The sequence below is a fragment of the Manacus vitellinus genome, unplaced genomic scaffold, assembly GCF_001715985.3.
Source record: "Manacus vitellinus isolate BGI_N305 unplaced genomic scaffold, ASM171598v3 scaffold_66_pilon, whole genome shotgun sequence".
NCBI lineage: Eukaryota > Metazoa > Chordata > Aves > Passeriformes > Pipridae > Manacus > Manacus vitellinus.
The window spans coordinates 1,316,110-1,336,127 of NW_021940729.1; the positions used below are offsets into that span (position 1 = coordinate 1,316,110).

The 20,018-nt window shown below is 42.4% G+C and overlaps 1 protein-coding gene across 1 annotated transcript in view; it reads left to right on the top strand.

Annotated features, from left to right (window-relative positions):
• The window catches only part of SCUBE1 (signal peptide, CUB domain and EGF like domain containing 1), a 175,581-nt gene that overhangs the window by 137,378 nt on the left and 18,185 nt on the right, over positions 1-20,018 (top strand). The window contains exons 10-13 of the mRNA XM_018083692.2: positions 11,545-11,661; positions 14,025-14,147; positions 17,253-17,372; positions 18,486-18,578. Coding sequence (XP_017939181.2) covers positions 11,545-11,661; positions 14,025-14,147; positions 17,253-17,372; positions 18,486-18,578 — 453 coding nt within the window. The remainder of the gene's footprint in view (positions 1-11,544; positions 11,662-14,024; positions 14,148-17,252; positions 17,373-18,485; positions 18,579-20,018) is intronic.

The window sequence follows — 20,018 nt, forward strand, 5'->3', positions numbered from 1 at the left end:
TAAAGGGGAATGTTCTTTGGAAGGAATATTAAACCTCACAATCTAGGCTTTAAATCAGTTTCTAATGGGATGAGACCTAATGTGGGGAGGGCAGATGGGACAGATTATTCCACTTCCATTTTCCCATGAAGCTCCTGACACAGGCTACTGTTGGAAGTAAGACAGTAGATTAGTTTGACCTCAGGTCTCGTTCAGTATGGTAGCTCTTACACTCTTAAACTCTATAAAAGTATACTGCTATCAAATTGCTTTTTACAGCTCTGCCTGGCCCCCTCTCCTTGCTGATGTGTGTGGGAAGCCAAGCAAAACGTTCCATTAGTGTTTAGAAAGAGAATTTGAGATACAATTTTCAGTTGATGCTGTAGGATTTATGATGTGTATAGTGCAGAAATGACTTCACTGGACTAGAATCATGTTATGTATTAATGAATTACCAGGATATGAGTCAGCCTTGGAATAGTCAGAGCAGGAAGGTAGCATTCTTCCACAAACAATAATCTGTTGATAAATAATGCTGAAAGCTGTAATTCAATAGGAATTGTTTTTAAAGGGAATCAGAGAAAGACTATATGTATAGATATAATCACATTGATTAAGGTCAGATAGCCTTTACCCTCACTGCTATACAAAATTGCATTAAAATGACAACTCTGTCCCAAATATTCATTTTCTTGTGCTTGCAGCTCCACTCCTGAGCCTTTTAAAAGTGCCCTGGTTTGTTTATTTTGTTCTAATGAAAATAAAAGCCAAACCCATTGAAACGAAGGGATGTGATTTTCTTCCAGTAGCCACATTACAAACTGCTACTCTTTGTTTTGCTCACTTGGAGATGAGGCCTTAGGACAGGTGAGATAAAACCAAAAATCTAAGCTCAAATATTAACAGTCAGAGGAATGGGGGGAGTGCCTCCTGGGATTTTGCTGGGTGGGGGGGTTTTGATGCATTTTGCAAAGCACAGTGTTAGTGTTTTTGGAGGGATACCTGCCTTTCTGGGCAGAGTTTTGAAGCAAATTTTTGAAGCAGAGAACAGCAATTCCTGTGTATATTCAGTGCTCACTGACTTCAGCAGGAGCAAGGGAGCTGGGAATTCACGGTGAGGTCCACGGGAGGTGAAGGGAAGTGCTGCATTTGAGTTCTCAGCTGAAAACTGAAACTGTGTTGTTGTACTTGCTCTTTCAGCACCGTCAAATAACACCAGGCACGTTTTCACCCACACTAGCCCCCTGCTCCTTCAAGAAGTCTCACTAGCAGCTCCTGCTGAAGGGTGATGGAGACAAGCACCTTAGCAAAGGGAACAGTTTCCTCTTTTCAGAAATCCAGTGTTTTGCAGGATAGAGGGAATATTCCTTCCTTGGCACAGAGAGGGTAAAGCCTTTATTATGTTGTCTCATCAGGCTGTTAAGCTGCTCTTAGAGAGTTGCTGTGTAAATAGTGGCTTGAGCAGAGTGCAGACTAGTAAACATGTTTATGTTTGTAGGAAAACAAATAAAGTTTCTTTTAATGTGCCTGAAGTTTTTTTTAATGCACTTCTCTTGATATATAGCTTCTCCTACCCCAAGCCCTTGAAGTAGTAGCACAGTTTATTGCTGTAATAGCAGTAGATAACTCAGCTTGCCTTTGCCTTGGGAAATGATTGATATTGGAAAATGATACATGTTTGCTTATAAAATCTTGGCAATGTTTTGATGAAAGTACTTTGTTTTCTTTAAAAAAACCATTGGAAATAGTATTTAATTACATTTTAGATTGCCCTGGCAAAACAATGGTGAGAGCACAAACGTAATAGGAGCCAAAGCCAGCTGCCTCCTGCTGGGTTCCTCAGATTAGCAGGGGAACCTGAGCCCAACAAAGCCTTCATGTCATGGGGAAGGGGTGGGGAAGATCTGGGACACGTAAGCCTAGGCCCAAGAGCAAGGGAAGTCTGAGCATAAACACAGCTTTGTCTCCGATTTCAAGATGTTCCTCACACAGAAACTCAGCCTTTTGCCTTTCTTGTCACCATCTCTCTTTGTCCTTCCCCTCATGTCACAGCAGGTTCAGCCCTGGAAGCCTGGAGGTCCTTGTGCAGCTGGGCAGTGCCCGTGTCCAGTGGTCACATACAGCAAACAAACTGGCTCAGGAGGGTCTTTATTTTCACACCATAAATAATTTTGTTTCAGAATTTCACGTCAAAGACGAGCTGTAGGTAACGTGGGGGAGCTGCGAAGCATTAAATAAATTCAGTGTCAGAGATGCACTGAGGGTGTTGGTCCCACCCAAAACACCACTGGCTGTAGCTGCCATTTCATTCCCCAGGCTAAACATTCGGAGGTACAGTTCTAAGTCAGGGTCATTTGTGACAGCTCTCTTCACCTTTCTCTGATTTGCCATCACTGAAAGGTTGCAAATGTACTTGGACTTTCTTTGGCCTTTCACCAAGCAGTTCCATCCCAACCTGATCCCAGAGTGGGTAGATTTTGCAGCTCTCGTGCTTGGCTTAACTCACTTTGTATTGATTTGAAAAGCAATAGGTTATAAAAATGAACAATACTGTTAAATGTACCGAAGCATATTTTATACTGTTATTGATACTATTAGCTTTGGTTGTATTTAGAAGATAATGGTGCTTTACTCAGGTTTAGATCCCTATAGTGCATTTTTATAGATTTTATATTTTTATATATGTATTTTATTTTTTGTATATTTATTTTTTAAATCCTTTAGAAATCCCTTTAAAAATTGTTATTCACACAGATAACAGTTAGGATGAGAGAACTGCCATGAGCTTATGGTGAGGTTAAATGTGATACGCTTATGGTGAGGTTAAATGTGATACGCTCGACAGAGAAAACCAATAACAACTTGAAATCTTCCTTTCCAAATGCCTTAATAGAACACCTCCCCTGGCTCACTTTGTGCCTGTGACCTTGGGCAGGCTTACTAATTTTATACCATTGTGTCTAGTTATTAGTAAGTTTTTTCCATGTTCCATAAGAGACCAGGCAAACTTTCTTACCTGCAAAAAAAAAAAATCCCTTTCTTTTTTTAACTCCTCTGTTTGAAAGTCTCCTCAGAGCTGTCTCTGGTGATTGGGGTCTCTCTGCAAACCCTCTGGGGAGAGAGACTACCTTAGCTGAGGGTTCTTCTGCCCTCTCTCCCCCTTCAGCAGGTGGGTGAACCCTGAAGTTCCTTATCTTGGAGGATGTGAATTGTCAGTCTGAGGGTTCCTGGAGTGTGTCTGTGCAGAGGTGACGTACAGAGAGTGACCCATGGCCAGATGTACAGGCACCTTGGGGTGCAGTCTCACAGGAGGTGACCTGTGCTCAGCTGCAGCACAAGGCTGTGGCCTGTCCCTGCCTCCAGAAGCTCCAACATCCCGTGCTGCTGGTCGTTAAATTGAACATCAGGTTGACTAAGCTTAACTCCCCTTGCAGTACTGAGACTTAGCAAGCAGTTTTGCACAACCATGTTTGAAATACTAGAAGAGATTATTGTCTGCCAAATTGGCATTTATCAGGTAATCCTCTACCATTATCCTGGTTTTTAGTTTGGTGCTGCATACAAAAAAAAAAAGTGGGTGGTGGGGTCTTTCATGCTGCTGCAGGGAAAAATATCAGAAATCCACCCAACAGCAGAGAAATAATAATGCAGTAATAATGGTGGTGATAATGATGATGTATTTCATTATAGAAATGTAAAAAAGCCTTGGACCAAACCCCACCATCTACAGTCAAAGAAACCTCCCAAAGACCCCAGAGTTCACTGCCAATTTTTGCCCGGCTGAAGTTGCCAAATCCTGCAGTTTTTCCATCCCAAGCCATAAATCTTCCCAGCCTCCCTCGGGCAAAGCCTTCAGTGACCCAAAAGTGAGCCAATAATTGCATGGCTGGTGCACGAGGCAGAACAAACCCGGAGAGACTGGGAGCAGAGCTGGCCCTGCAGTGCTGACAGGAGGAGGGATGTGTGGGGGTCACTTCCCTTGGCACGTGTGTGAGGGGGAACACCCAGGGAATAGGCCTTTACTGCAGCAAGATGTTCCCCAGCCCCGTTTCTGCAGACTCAGGGGAAGCCCTGAGGGAGGCTTGTGGAAGAGAATATGCTTGTGGACTCCGTGTGGAAGAAAAACTAAATATGGAATTTTTGAAAAAAAAAAAATGAAAAGAGAAAGGAAAATTAATTTGTTGATACGTGAGATCACATAAAACTCCCTTGGAAGAGTTCCTGAAGAAAAGATTGTATTTACTCTGGAGAGGGAGCAAACAATTTAGGCCTACAATTTTATTGCCAAGTCTCATTTTTTAACCTGCTTTCCTTCTGTTTTCAAGCCCCAGAGATAGCAGAGTGGTTCACAGAAAGTGCAACTGGTCTCTTTTGATAAGGTCTGATACCAGAGATAAAGAAAACAAGCTGCCATTTGCCTTTAAAGACTCTCCCTGATGTAGTGCCTTGTTCTTCCCAAAGGCAGTTCCCTTTGCTGTAGCTGCTGGGTGAACAGTTGCTCTGATGTTGATGGGAGTCATGAGTTTGCTGGGTGAAGAGTTGTCCCCTTGGTGCTCAGCATCTACTGCTGCAGTTCCTCCAGCCACTGAAGGGGCCAGTGAAAGATCAGTGTCTTTTGAATTGAGGGGAGTTGATGGGAATTAATGGAGGCAGCCAGGGAAATACTTATTTGGAATCCTGCTTTCTTGTGTGTAACCTCAGACCCAAGGAAACAGCATCTGCCAAGAGGTACCTGCTGATTGCTGAAAGGATGAGGTGTGCACTACACTCTTTTAATAAAAGAGAAAATATTCAGCCTCTACCAAATGTAGTAATTGAAAAGGAGCAGACCAGTTTGAACTCTTAAAAATTAAACTGATAGAAAAGACCAAGGGGTCAGTCCAGGAAAACATCTAGACAACCCTTTCTGGAGCAGAGATGCTTTTGGAGTTTACCAAGCAAAATGCCAGAGGCTGCTGAAGTGCAGGGGGTCAAACTAAATGAGTATGGTCATCCTGTTGGTATTAAAATACAGTCATTCTATCAAAATAAATATCCAGTTTGTGGATTATGTCTTGAAAGACACAGTAAAAGGAGAAATCAGGGATGCCCAGATACTCCATAGAGCAAAATGAGAGTATCTGAAGTGATCAGACCAAAATGACAAACAACAGACTACTGTGGCTCCCTAAACTGCACTTGCAGCAGAGCTATACAGTGTTAATATTGCATTTAGTACTCTATGAAGACAGAAGGACATTGTCCCTCTCTGCTGCTGTGTGCCTGTCCCTGAAGCTGAGCAAGTCATTTTTTGCGCACTGCTAAACCCCTGAAATATCTCCTCAGTGGGATGCTTGCAGAATAAGTCACAGGTTTCTAATTATTTATTGCCTCTGTCTCAAGTATATTTTGCAGGTTTCTTTTTGCTGTTTATATACATTTATTTGTTTTACTACCTCCTTGCATTCTAACAAATCATCTCTAATAAAAAGCACATTTCCTTGCAAGCAGAATCCATTTCCTTCAGAAGTCTTTCAGTCCCTGATTAGTGGGTTACATTTGGTCTTCACTAATCACATAGTTAACTGTGAGCAATAAAGTTCTTAAATAAATAAATGCTCTGGTCCAAGTCAACCTTAGCCATAATGGACAGTTTCCCACTTAAATTTCTGAAATACAAGATGGGACTGTGCTACTTAGGCACTTACATTCGCATTAAAAGTATAGCCATTAATGCCAGATCTGGTTTTTTCCTGCAGGTCATTAGTATGTTATTAACAATTAAGTCTCAGCAACAAGTTACCTTGATTGCAAGTCAGTAATGCAGTGGGAAGTCTAAATGGGTGTGGGTTTTCAATTACTTTTAAAGGCTTGGGGTTATGGCTTTTTTTTTTCTTTCTCTTTGTGTTAGCCTGCTCCAGAAGCACTCAGTGGGAAGGTAATGAAGTAGAGGATTTGTACATTACTACATCTTTCCATGCTTCCTTTTCATTGGTTTTGTTATTGTAGACTTTGAAACATAAGGAGAAGTCAGCTATAAGCCATTCCTTCTGGTCAGGGTTGGATGTGTATTAGAGGGCTCTCAGATGGAGGATGCATTTTTACTAACTGTGAACAGGGGCAGGTCACTGTGGATCAAAAAATGTGAGATGTGGTGGAAACCCCATCACAGGGCAGAATAATGCCTTTCCCAACACTGAGATTAAACCACCATTTGCTGGAGAACAGAGCTCGAATCATGACTCCCTATGGCCCAGCAACCACTCAGATTAAGATATGTGGTTTCCCTCATGTCTGTCAAATACTGTTGGAAAGCAGGCTGGCTGGGCTCTGAGGTGAACAGCATTACATGGGTGGTATCAGTTCCCTGCAGAAATTGGGGGGGGGGGAGGAGGAGAAGACAGAATATAACTTTCAGCCAAAATACATACAAAAAAGCATTAGTGTTTATTTTAAAAACATCATGTAACACTTCTTTAGAGTTTCTCTGTATGTGTGCTTAATGAATGGGAACAAGGCAAGGCTCTGTTTCTCAGAGGAGCCGATAACTTGGAAGCCGAGAAAGGTGAAGGCGAAATGTTCTGACTAACCTTGAGCTTGGCTTGCGTGCATGATCCGGGGTACAAATGAGTCCACACTGGGCTTGGGGGTTAAAAATAAACCAGGGCTGCGTGAGATGGACAAAACAGAACTATGTATTGGGAGTGTGTGGAGTCATGACTGTAACAGCCCCTCGAAGTATTGCTGTAATATCGTGACCATTTTTGGCTGATGTACCAGCATTCGGGGTGTCATGAGTCACTTTTGCTGATGAAGGAGTTGCTAGCAGAGACAGAGATTTCCTTTTCTTTTTGTTGTACATTCCATTTCTTAGTAAAAAGTATTAATTTTCTATTTCACTTCTATTTGAAATAGTATATTTAAATTTATGTATTTTGCATATATGCAGTGATCTAGTGCATACTTCATGTCTTGCCTCACCAGACACAGATAAATCAAGTATAAGATGTGTCACACAAATCAAATATATCATTACAGTCACAAATCCCTGTTATAGCTTTTATTGATTGTCTTTGAGCCCCTCCTGTCTCGTTCTCTGTAGCACAAATAGCACTGTCAAATAACAGTGATCTCTCCTTGCCACGTTTATTTTCAAATAATAGGAAAGATACTCCAAGCAGCAAGACCAAACTCTTATTCAGTCACAATATGTGGCCTGTGTTTTGGGAGGAGGTTCCCAGTTTCCTAAATTGACCTAGTTACTTAATGTATGTGTCAGAGAAAAGCTGTTGAGGTGATCATTGGTTTTCTGAAAACAATTGTTCTTAATATGAACAAACAAAATTACATTGAGGAAGAAAGAGAGGGGACAACCCTTATTTCTGCAGTAGATTTTTAAGGTGAAGTTGGGCAAACTGGGTGTTGGGTTGTTCAGTTCTGTAACCACAACCCCCACATCACACCTCTGTGTGAGTGGGTTTTGCACGTGTATGTTCTGCCAGGGTTCTGTCACAGAGGTTCCTACACCAGGTTGGAGTTTCTAAAGCATCTCTAAATCAGCCACTGTTTTCCAGTCTCACCTGCACATGTTGGGTGTTGAGCTGCTTGCTTGTAATGCCAGTGCTTTATGGAAATGTCCAGGGGCAGGGCCAGTGGAAAGGGAAGGGACTTGAATGAGCATGGAAAATAAGGGACTTGAATGGGCATGGAAAATAAGCTGCTTTATTCCCTGCTCCCTCAGGTCACCTTTGAGACACATCTGTGAGAGGAAACTGTAGAAGAAATTTGATCTGTGGTAGCTCCCTTCTGGAGATAGAAGACTTGACTTTCCAGTACTGACAACCTGACACCCACTTACTAACTTTGCATTCAAGAAAAATAAAGATCATTAAGGGATCGTTTAACATGTGAAAGCAGGGGGAAAAAAAAGCTAAGTATGATTGAAAAACCAACAATAAAATCCAAATGCTGACTTGAAATAATAGGAACCCAGCCAAACTAATATTATCAAGCATGGCCAGTGTTGCCAAAAATTGCTTCCCTCAAAAACCCAGGGAAATCCTGCTCTTTTATTAAACCATTGAACAATCTCTTCAAGTTGAATCCCTTCTGTGCAAAAATCAAAGAGTGCTTCCACTGTTCAGACATTCTCTTTGGAGATGGGAAGGGGATTGCTAGAAGAGATGTTGGACTTTATTCAGCCTGAGAAGATGCCTTGATGTCATGGAAACAGGGCTGGAAGCTGAGCTGTCAGCAGCACAGGACACCGTGGGGAGAGGTCTGGGATTGCCCATGGATCAGTGGTGGAGCTTGGAAGGGACCTTTGGAACTCATCTGCTCCAAGCCCTGAACTTGGCACCTCCGTTGAGCCATCTGCTGTGAAACAGGGAGGTCCTGCTCTTAGATTTTATATGTACCATTAGTAATCCTAAAAAAAAAAAAAGCTGGCAGGAAACTAATCATGTACTAGAAGCAATGAACTTAGCCCCATGGTCCCTGTAAACTTCAGGGAGCAAAGCTGTGAAGACATTTCTTTATGTGCTGGAATGGCACAAGGGCCTGTGCAGTGATGGGTGTGATATGAATTCACCTGCAGTGGTGAGTGTGATAGGAATTCTTGACTTGATGTCAGATAAGTGCATTAGCAAATCTGAAATGTTCTGACAGAGCTTGGACTATTTCTATATTTATGCCAAATTCAGCTAAAAATAGAATACAAACTTCAAACTCAAGTTGAACTTTTCCCCCTTAGTTCCTTGAAAACGCAATGTTTTGACTTTTAGTGTTAAAACAGTTAAAAAACTTCATTTAAATAACTTCAAGTTGTTTTAAGAGCACCTCAGACCCAGAAAGATAATTTATTAGTATTTACTCTGGTTTTTGGGAGGGGGGAAATTCAGAGCAACACAATACAGAAACATGTGTGTTCGTGGAGGGGAGGGGGGCTGATTTGACCAGAAAGCTGAAAGATAAATTTTTTGTTCTCAGTGCTCCAGCTGTAACCTGCCACATCTCTGCTTTTGGCTTTTTTTGACTCCTCTTCAGTAGGTGAGGCTACCAGATTTTGTAGTGTTGTTTGCACAAAGGAGACAGGGGTTAGATCCCTACATTTGTTCCCAGTTGGTGTGGTAAGCAGGGGCTGTTAAGGGATAATCCCTGCCTTCCTGTATATCTTAAGAGATATACAGAATATTCTGAGTTGGAAGTGACCCACAAGGATCATCGAGTCCACTCTCAAGTGAGTGACCCGTACAGGGATCAAACCCACAACTGGTGTCATTAGCACCTCATGATAAGGGTGGTGGGAAACAAGCACATCCCTTCAGGCTCAATTTGGAGAAGTATTATGAAGCACCGCAGAGGTGTGAGGGACAACTTCAAAGTTTCTGGGAGCCAGGGGATAACAGTGTCCAGAGCACAGATTTCAGAGTTTAAAAAGAAAAGAAAAAAAAAAAAAAAAAGGAGGATCTCAAGGGTTTCAGCATCCTGTATCACAGCACCCACCGGTTTCTGGTAGTGAGGGGTACGTGGTGCATATTTTTCCCTTTTCTATGCCAAGTGCTGAATTCCTCAGGGGACTGGTGATTGTGCAGACAGGGCTCTGCTGGGACCCTCGGGCAGTGCCCAGCCCTGCCTTCCACAGCCAGGAGGAGAAGGGGCTGGGGGCCAGCAAGGGAAATCCTCATGGAGCCTTCCCACGTTCCATCAGCCAGAGCAAGGTGCTGAATTCAGCAGAGGTGGGGTGAGGGCTTTAAAAGGCTTTTCACCCTTTTTTTTCTGCTACATCTTTGTAATAGAAATGCATTTGTCCATCCTGAGTGCCTGTTCCTCGGCAGGCAGATGACTGGGCATGTTGTTGGGCAGAGGGATTTGCATCCTTCTTCATGTGAAATAAAAAAAAGGGCCTAAGCCACAAGGTGCAGCAGCACAAAGTGCCCTGTGTGAAAGCAGCTCGTAAAGCCCATGGACTGAACCAGCCCAGGGCAAGGTCACTACTGAGAAGTATGAAATTGTATTTTTGAAAAAGAGCCCTTCCGAGGTAAGTCAGAGGCCAGAAAATGAACTGCTGTTGTGAATTTCCCGAGGTCACACATGAATGAAACCATGATGTATGATTTGGCTTCTTAGGCATTAAAAATCCTTTATAACTGCACTGTTCGTTCCCCCATGATTTTGCTTTGTGTATTTATTTAGAGAAAACTGAAACAGTTTGCCATTTATGTGTATTCAAAAGCTGAGTATTACCCAGACTATAAAGGAAACCTTAAAAAGAAATTACTTTCAGAACTCAAATAATGATATTTTAAAAGGCATAGGAAAATGCATTAAAAATTAAATGGATGAAAGAAAGAGAAAATCTCAGTTGTCGTTTTTCTGACTTGATTATAGCAAGTGATTGTGATGTACACATAAAACTGGGTAGCACAGATTTTTGTTCATCATGTTTATTTTATTTTGTGTTATGCATTTGCCTGAACAGTTGCTTCCCACGTTGTGAATTATCTTTTGTGTGAATGTTTTGAAACATTTAAAATTGGAGATTGTATAAAAATAGAGCTGTTTATGACATTCTAAATTTGTGCCTATAAGCTCTCACACAGATTTTGGGTTTGTGTACACATACAGAAAATCTTGATTTTATAGTTCTTGGAGTTAAGTGTCTGCATTTATAATAGCAAGATGAGACCCAGAATGTTTCATTAAACATCAAAACTGTGTAAATAATACTTGGATATAGGAATATGGTGAGTTGTCAAGTTTTTACAGGCACCCACAGCTTTCCAAGCATGTACAATATGAAAGTCCAAGTCATATATTGTAATGGTGTTGCTCAGGTTATGCTCTTAATAAGTAACTCTAGAAAGTGTGTAAAGTGTTATAGGAACATTATTCCATTCATTTATTTCTCAGGAACACTGGAGGAATGAGATCTGTTGAAACTACCACTCTCAAATAATGCCATTGTATTAATTTCTCTGGCCTAAACACAGGAAAATTAAACACTGAAGTGAATTTTTTTAAAAAAACCCAATTGTTTAAGGATAAAATTAACTCCAAAGTGTTATTTTGCGCGGATTGCTGTTTAATTTAGCCATTTTCAGTAAGTCTGTTCTGTCATGACTGCTGTCAGATAAACCTCTGTAGCTGTTGCAAGTCTGTTCAGTCTTGTGTAGGCAGAGCAGAAGTCTGGGAGCAACTCCCGTTCCTGGTGGCCCAGGTGTCAGAGGAGTGGGCAGTGGAAGAGGGAATGACTCGATTCAACCCAGAACTTTTTCCCATTGTGCCACTCACCCCCCAAAACTTTAGCGGTCCCCCAGCCCTGCCGGCCAGTACTATCAGAAGTTAAAGGTTGCCATCTAATGGTGAGCATACATAATACAGTCTGCGTGGGGTTTTCCCAAACTGCCTTTTCTTTCCTTTCTCCGTGTACCCGTAAGTATTTTCTAAATCAGGCACTAAAGGAGTTATTTTATTCAGGTTTGACATGGGAGTAAGGTAATACCTTGTTACTTTATCAGTAACAAGGTGTTGTAACTGTATGTTTAACTAAAGTCTAATTTCTTGCTGCTTTTTCTGTTAATTCAGATATAGATGAGTGTTCATTTGAGAGGACCTGTGATCACACCTGTATCAACTACCCTGGAAGCTTTGAGTGTCTCTGCCACAAAGGCTACACCCTGTATGGACTGACACACTGTGGAGGTTTGGAAACTTGAGTTTTGCTCATGTGTGTGTTTGTTTGCTCTGTGAATGTTTACTGAACCACAAGTTCTTTCAGGTCAAGGTTTTAGAACCCAGGATGATAAAGCAATAAAGTTAAAATAGAGCTAAAAGAGCATGAGCTGGGCATGACTTACAATTTGGTGGGGCAGGTTTTGATTGTGTTCAACACACTGGTCAGAGGAGACCAAAGGGGTTTTTTGAGGGATTTGTTAAGTGTATCAAGTCCAAATTGTGGATTTTAACCAATCAGGTCAGCATTACACAAACAGAAGTGAAAAGAGAAAACTGTAATAAAACCTGAAATCCCTGAATCTAAATTACACATTACCCAAAAGGGTCTCCATGCTATTTTTAAATGTAAAACTAAAAGGTTTAGTTTAGTTTAGTTTAACAGTGGTTAATAGATAATTAGTTAATTATTCAAGTTATTCAATATACAATCTAAATCATACTGTTAACAAAGCCCTGGCTTTAAATCCAGAAAAGCCATGTATTGAGACCACTGCTAATGATGTCTCTGCCTGGCTGCTGCTTCTTTGGGAGAAAGGTGTAGGAGATGTAAGTATCCAATGAATTCACTGTATAATAGAGGCAGACAGGAAGAGAAATAGGAGTCCATCTAAGGAAACAGTTTGGGAAAAGACTCCACTTGAGGGCAGTTCTGAAAGCAAAACCAGAGTGTGAAAGTTTGGGGACCTGTGCTGTGTGTGGTGTGGAGAGACTGGTCTGCAGCTTCACTGTTAATTCCTTGGTGTCACAACTCAGGGAAAGCCTCAGAGTCTGGGGTTTGGCCTCAGTCTTTAAGTACCTTCAGCCTCAGTTCAGCTTCAGCCTTTTAAATAAGATTGAAATAGGACCAGAACTCTTAACTGGAAATACTCAGTGCTGAAGTTCAGGCAAAAACATAACGAGATCCAAACCTCCTGCTTTTTTCCATAATGAGCAAATCCAAAATCACAGCTCAGAATCCAGACTTGTGCAGACCCTGAGCTGTGCCACTCAGGCCTGTCATTACTTTTAGTCAGCCCCTTGAGAGAGGTGTTTACAGTGGAACAAATAACTTCCCCTTGGCACTGAGCAGAAGTGAAAACCAGGGAGAAATAACGAGAACCTTCCAAAGGATGTGGTGCAAGCTCACCTCTTCCTAAGCTTTCTCTCCATCTTGCTTCCCCTCTAGTAGAAATTAATAAACCACATGGGAATGTCCTTGTTCTGGGCCTGTTATGCTGAAGGGCAGCTCTTGTTGCTCTCTCTAAGACTCTTCTCATGGTATCTCTTGTAACAAATTGTGGGTCATAAGGGGTTTTTTTTAGAAGGGCAATGCTGGTGCTTCCACTACCTATTTAAGTAAGGATTTTTTCTGGGACTCGTCAGTTTTTGGGACTGCTGACCCAGGACCTCCAGACTGACTTAAAAATAATAACGTTGTCTAGAAACATGCCTATTCTATGAAGGTATCTTTCCCAGTTCCTTCAATGCGTGTAGTCCATGTTTTCTAGATTTTTGCTTAATCACACAGGCTAAAATCTTGCATCAGAAATTCTGGGTTCCACAGGGATCATCGAGTCCAACCCTTAATGGTCCATATGGGGATTGAACCCACAACCTTGGTGTGATTAACCTCCTCTCACCAGAGGAGAGATTTGCCTTGTTGGCAGGAGCATATAAATGCTGAATGAATAGACTTTAAAAGGATACACCTCATATTGGCTGGATACTTTCCTGAAGCACCAAAAGTTGAAAGATTTTATGTGGGACATCAGTGATGACATACACAGTAACTTCTTTGCCTTCTTCCAAGCTTTTACCTTTTATTTTTATTCAGAGAGTAGAAGTCTAAACTACACTCGAGCTGCTAGGTTTTTATTGAATACATCATTTCCTCCTTCACCTGAATCATAAAAGCAAAATCTGGGAATCACTGGAGAATTTATCTCCCTGTTTTGCAGAAGTGACCTAATCTCACAGATGTTTGTGCCTCTGACATTTTTCTCTATAATGCAATATGCATTTTTGTCCAGATGCTGCAGAGACTTTGGAGCATGTTTTGTATCTTGTGAGTACTTCCAAGAATTTCAGTGCAACTACTCCTGGCAAGTAAATTGGATCCTATGCATAAATCCCTGAGAGAGTAGGAGATATACATGTGTCTGAGGACAAAGACATGCAATTTGCATTAAAGTTGGTTGGCATGAGCATTGCCTGCCTTTATCCATGTTGACAGAGACTCAGATATAAAAGATGTAGTAGAAAGAGGTTTCCTTATGCACATTTTATCTTAATGCACCGTGTATGTTTGCACATATGGTTAACACTCCTTGCAACTTTGTTTATATTTTCAGATATTGATGAATGCAGCATCAGCAATGGTAGCTGTGACTATGGGTGTCTTAATACCATGGGGAGCTATGAGTGTGTCTGCCCACCTGGAAAGAAACTGCACTGGAATAAAAAGGACTGTGTTGGTAAGTGTGGAAGCTCGAACTGTGGTGATGCTCCTGTTCTCAAGAGAGTGGAAAAGCCCTTGGTTTCGTCTGAGAGATGCTGCATTTTCACAACATAGAGCCCCAAATTAATTTTATAAACTCAGATAATGCCTGGTCCTATGGGGGTCCATGGGCTAGGATAAAACTGCAGATGGTTTAGAGAAAGGACAGTATGTTGGATTTTATTTGTGTGGATTTTTTTTAAGGTTACAAGTCCATTCACAGAAATCTAAGTAGGCTTATTATTATTATCTTCTGTGTTTTATACTTTTGTCCTTAATTTGTCCTTTTTCCATCTCTATAATGTCAGCTATAACTCTATTTCCCTTTAAGATGAATTTAGAATATTCAAAATATTTACCTGTTTACAAGTAGAACAGGTTATTAAGATTAATATCTACATTCACAGCACCATACCCCAATGTTTCAAGTTATCTCCAAAGGTATCCTGCCTAATATAAAGTACTGACACAAGCTGTGTCCAAACTATTAATCCCAATGAGCACAAATCCTGAGACCACTAAAATTATGGCCCTTGACCTGAATTTCTGTATCCTTTTTAAATAGATTACTTTTATCCTAAGATATTATTTGAAGCACAGCAAATCTTGGTCATGGCTACAGCCATTCAGAGTATTTTCTGTGGATTTTAATGCTCTTTGTCCATTTTTAATGGGAATGGCATAGCTTAGGTTTGTCACAGGCAAATTTTGGTTCCGAGGGGTTTGTTTGCTTTTTTTGGTTTTGCTTTTGGTTGTTTTTGTTTTAACCACAAATAACTTCTCACAGATACATTTGGGGCTGATGCCTAATACCTCACTGGGAGCAAGACAGAACAAGAAAGGGGGGGACCTTACTTCAGAGAATTATATATTGCTTAACCTTTATATATATTGCCTTCCCTGCTGTATAGAGGGCTAAGTGTTGTAACAATAAGAAATAGAAAACTCTGTTCCTTAGTTACCCACCAGTTCTCCCTTGCAATATGCCAGTTATTCCTCTGGAAAGGAGTTTGTAAACTAGCAGCAGGGACTCAAATTTTTGGAGGTGTAGTATAAAGTCAGACTGCAGAAGTTTTGTGCCATATTTCCTCTCAACCTCCCAAGAATGCTGTTCCCATTTCCCATTGAGAATATTTTCCTTGTTGTAAATTTCTCCTCATTATTTGTAATACTCTGCTGGAAGATGGAAAATAGAACACCCTTCTCTATTGATACACACCATTGTGCTTGATTACTTTAATGAGGCTTAAAATGAGTGTCATCTCCCTGCTGATCGCCTGCCTTTATTCCCAACATTGTTGAGAGGAAACTACATTCTACATTGTTATAAAAGCACAATAAAAAGCAGGTGAATTATATTCAGTGATCCTGAATGCCACAATTTGGAGACATTTGCAGTAATAAAACCCTCTTTTGCTCAGCAGTGGCACTCTGTGCTTTGTTGTCTCCTCTGTCCAAAGAAACAGTGTCTTTAAAGACATCACCAGAGCAATATGAAAGACCTTAGGAGGGAGATAAGTGGAGGATGATTATTCCCATGCTTGAGATGTGAACATCAGGCATGTTTATGGGACTTGTATGTATTTATATTTAATGAACAGTGAGGCCAGGAATATGAACCAGCTGGTGGCTGCTGGGACCCTTCCTCTGCACTCAGGCCAAGCCAGGCAACACATATTCCAGCTCCAGCATTTGAATTGCCCTGTTTCATGCCGGCTTTACTGGACTTTTCCCAAGCCCTGGTAGAGCCAAACCAGTCTGATCTCAGAAGCAACGCCTGCCTTGGTGTTGTTCAGGGAGGAAAAATGACATTTGCAGTAGCCCAGTGAGCCATGAGAAGAACAAAGAGTCAGCCAAGCCCACCTTGTAAGGGGAGCATGGTTGGAAGAAGTAGCAAGAAGCAGCTGGAGAAGAATCACGTCCCTGAAAGAGCATTTTTGTGGGGCTGAAGCAGACACCTGGCTGAGATTTAACCAGCTGATGCTTGAAGAGGTGCCCAGCTGCACTCTGTGCAGAGGTGAAAAGGTGAAATCTCTGGGAAAAAGGAGGGAAGCAGTGAGGCTGCCTCAGTGATGGCACCTGCCGGCTGCAGCCGGGAGTGAGCCTTGTCATTTGCATGTGAAAAAGGATGTACTTAAGCAATACTTCAGTCCAAAAAAGTGATAAACTAAAGTGAGTGCAGGCTTATGATTATCAGTGTCATCAGCTCAGGGTGAAGCTCAGAGACTGCTGCAACGATTCGTAACAACTTCATGTGTTTTCAGCTACAACACAAACAGTCCCTTACCCAAACGTGAGGAGTAGCTTGTGAGACCTGCAGGATACTCTCTGTCTTCATCCTGCCATGGAGCCAAGAGGAGAAGCTCTGTATTTCCTTCATGTGAGCTACAACGTGCCCCATGTGGTGGGCACCGATGAGAAATGGCCGAGATCTCTCTGTGTGTCACACTGTCCCTTCTAGCACTGCTTGGGGCATGTCAGCAGTGGCTGAAAGGACCAGGGGGACTGTCCATCTCCAGCCCAGCATCTCCTCTGCTTGGCTGTCTTTTCTAGTTCCAGAAGCTAGAGCATTGGGCTAAAGTTGAAAAGTCTGTGAGAGTTTAAGAAGTGAAAAATACGATTTTAGTGGTTCATCTAAATAAATAAATCTCTGTGATGGTGTGGTAGTTGGCCTGTGCCTCCGAAAGGGGGGAGAGGACATCTCAGGTCATCAGTGTTGCCTGTTGCTTCTGAGATCAAGATGTGCACACAGAACTGTGCTCACAGACTCCTGCCTTCCAGAGTGAGACCTGGAGCCATGGTTGGGTGGTCCCAAAGCAGAGGGCAGGAGGGAAAGACTGATCTGAAGTTTAGGTCTAAAAACGTGGAGGAGTTTCACTTGCAAGTACAAGCTCGAGATCCAAATCCAGATCCTCTCTCCCTAATATTTTCTTATTTCAGAAATGCCTGCACCTGTCATTTGGGGTTTCTTAGCATTTCTGCCTTTCCTCACCACTGTATCCAAGTGTAAGCACGAGGTTATGGGTTGGGCAGTGTCTGGTTTATTTTTTTTTTATATTTCTCTTTATTTTTTTCTCCTCAGAGATGGTGAAATGTCTCCCAAATGCCAAACCAGCTCCCAAGGCTCAGCTGGTGTGTAGTAAGACAGGAGGCATAGAGAGCTGCTTCCTGTCATGCCCATCCAACACTCTTTTTGTTCCAGGTTTGTACAAAGCATTTGTCCTCTTCAAGTCTAGAATTGCGACCTGATGATTTTTCTCTGTTATTGCATTCATGATTCTTGCATTCAGTTTTTGTTAGTAAATAAGCAAAACATCATTATAAATTAAATTGGGCCAGACATGCACATCAGTAAATACAAGAAGAGCTGATTGTCAGTTCCATTAGAGGTTTGGTCCTTCGTTGTTTAATTTGAGGTGTCATTTGCGGGGGTGGGAAATTTCTAACAAAAACCTGAGAGACACATCCACCTTATCCAGGATGGTGCACACGAAAAATTGCAGCATATTGAATTCCTATGTCAAAAGGGAAGGAAAAAATGGATTTCAGTGAATTCCTGCTGCTTTTTAGTACCGTATTTTTCAACTCGAATAGAGTCTTCCCCCCCCATTTTCTTTTTTTTAATCATTTGCTACAGGTAGTTTGCATCTACACAGTTTTTTAGAGCAGGGCAGGGGGGGTGGGGGGTGTTGCTATTGCTTTTTCATAGATATTCTGGCTCAGGATTATTTTTGAATGTCTCTACTTTTCATGTTAGTCCTGGCATGATATGCAGTAGAGCTGTTCCCTCTTTATTTACAGTTTAGCAGAGATTACTGGAGCTGTGCATTCATCTAATTTGTAAGCAGCAGTACACAGTTTGATCTGTGCAATATGTAAACCCTGTTATGGTTCTAAGTGTATTATTTTTGTTTCTGCCAATAAATTCTGTCAGAGCCTGAAGCTAAAATTATTGTGAAAATGCATGGTTTATTTTCTAAATTATAGGGATGATCAAAGCAGAAAGACTCTGCCATGGACAAACACGAAATATTTCCTACTTGTGCACCATGGAATTATGTACAGTTAACCTCGTGCCAAATCATTTATAAAACGTAACATTTCAGTGCTTCAGGAAGAAGCAAAACTTGTAGTCAACGCTGTGAAGCAGCAGCCTTTGGCAAATTATTTCAGCCTTTCAAAATCCGAGTTCGGCACTTAAAATGTCTCTTCATTTGGTGGCATTGGGAAGTTTTCTCAGGCACTGAACGTTAATAGGAGAGGATGCTCTGTGAGGCTGTTGCCCCCTGTGCTGACTGTGTGTTCTGCCCCTCAGACTCGGAGAACAGCTACACCCTGAGCTGTGGAGTCCCCGTGCAGCAAGGCAAGGCTCAGCCAAAGCGCAACACCACCCTGCCCAGCTGCCCAGGTAGGTGCTGTCCTGCTCTCCTGGGCCCTGGAACCTCAGAGGAAGGTGATGGATGTCCCCCAGACCGCTTGGGAGTTGCAGGACATAGAGCTCTCACTTACACAAGGCCAGGATTAAGGTGGCTGGTGTTTCATCACAGAAACACAGAATATTCCGAGCTGGAAGGGACCCACAAGGATCATCCAGTCCAACCCTCAGCCCTGCACAGGACCATCCCCAGCAATCCCACCCTGTGCCCCGAGTATATTTCAAACCCTCCTGGAGCTCTGGCAGCCTTGGGGCTGTGCCCACTGCCCTGGGGAGCCTGGGCAGTGCCAACCACCCTCTGGGGGAAGAACCTTTCCCTGAGATCCAACCTGAGCCTGCCCTGACACAAGCTCCAGCCATTCCCGTGGCTGCTGTCCGCTGGTCCCCAGAGCAGAGCTCAGCCGGTTCCCCCTGCACGCTCCTCTGCCCCTGCCCAGCGAATTGGAAACTGCACTGAGGTCTCCCCTCAGTCTCCTCTGCTCCAGCTGAACACACCAAGTGCCCTCAGTGTCCTCACACAGCTTCCCATCAAGGCCCTTCCCCATCTTCACTGCCCTCCTTTGGACACTCTCTGAGAGTTTAATATCCTTTTTATACTGTGGTGACCAAAACTGCCACAATATCAGTGAGCACACACTCACTTTTCTGCAGCTCTCCTGGAGGGCTGGGGGGTGCTGAGGTGCCCTCCAGTGCAGCGTTGTGTTGGGAGGTCAGTGTAGGAGTGGTGGAGGTTTGAGATATGTCCAGTAAGGAGAAATATTTAGAATCATTGGCTTTCCATAGTCCAGCCAGGCAATAGCAAGCATATCAAAATGGGATTTCTTCACTGGGTAGTGAGCCAGAGGGACCCATCAGGAGCTCAAGAGCAGAAGGCCAGGGTGGGTCCTGGCCCTCACCTGCAAAGCCCTTTCTTCCATAGGACCACAGATCCTCCTGCTGGGGATTACCAATAAAAAGGTTATGAGACTTGTATGATAAAACACTGTGTTTCATTCATCTTTTCCTCAGAAATGGCAGGATTATTTTGCAGAGACATTTGGGATGGTCCTGTGCAGGCCTAAGAGTTGGCCTCGATGATTCCTTGGGGGTCCCTTCCAACTCAGCATATCCCATTCTGTGCTTTCAAATTGTTAATGAAAGCTGATACTCAGCATTTAAAAAAAAAAAAGTTTAAGTCTGGCAAAATTAGAAGCAGCTGAAACAACATCCAGCAGTGGGAAGTGTCAGCCCACTTTACATATATACCTGCTGTGCTTCTCTCCAATTCTGCCAGTTCTCTAACCAAGTATTTGGAATGTGTTAGGAGGTACAATACTGTAGAGGGAGGTAACATGTGTCTACCTGTGGCACAGGGGCAGGCTGCCTCTACAGTCCTGGTTCTAACAGCCTTTAAAACAAGGCTTGGATTTAAAG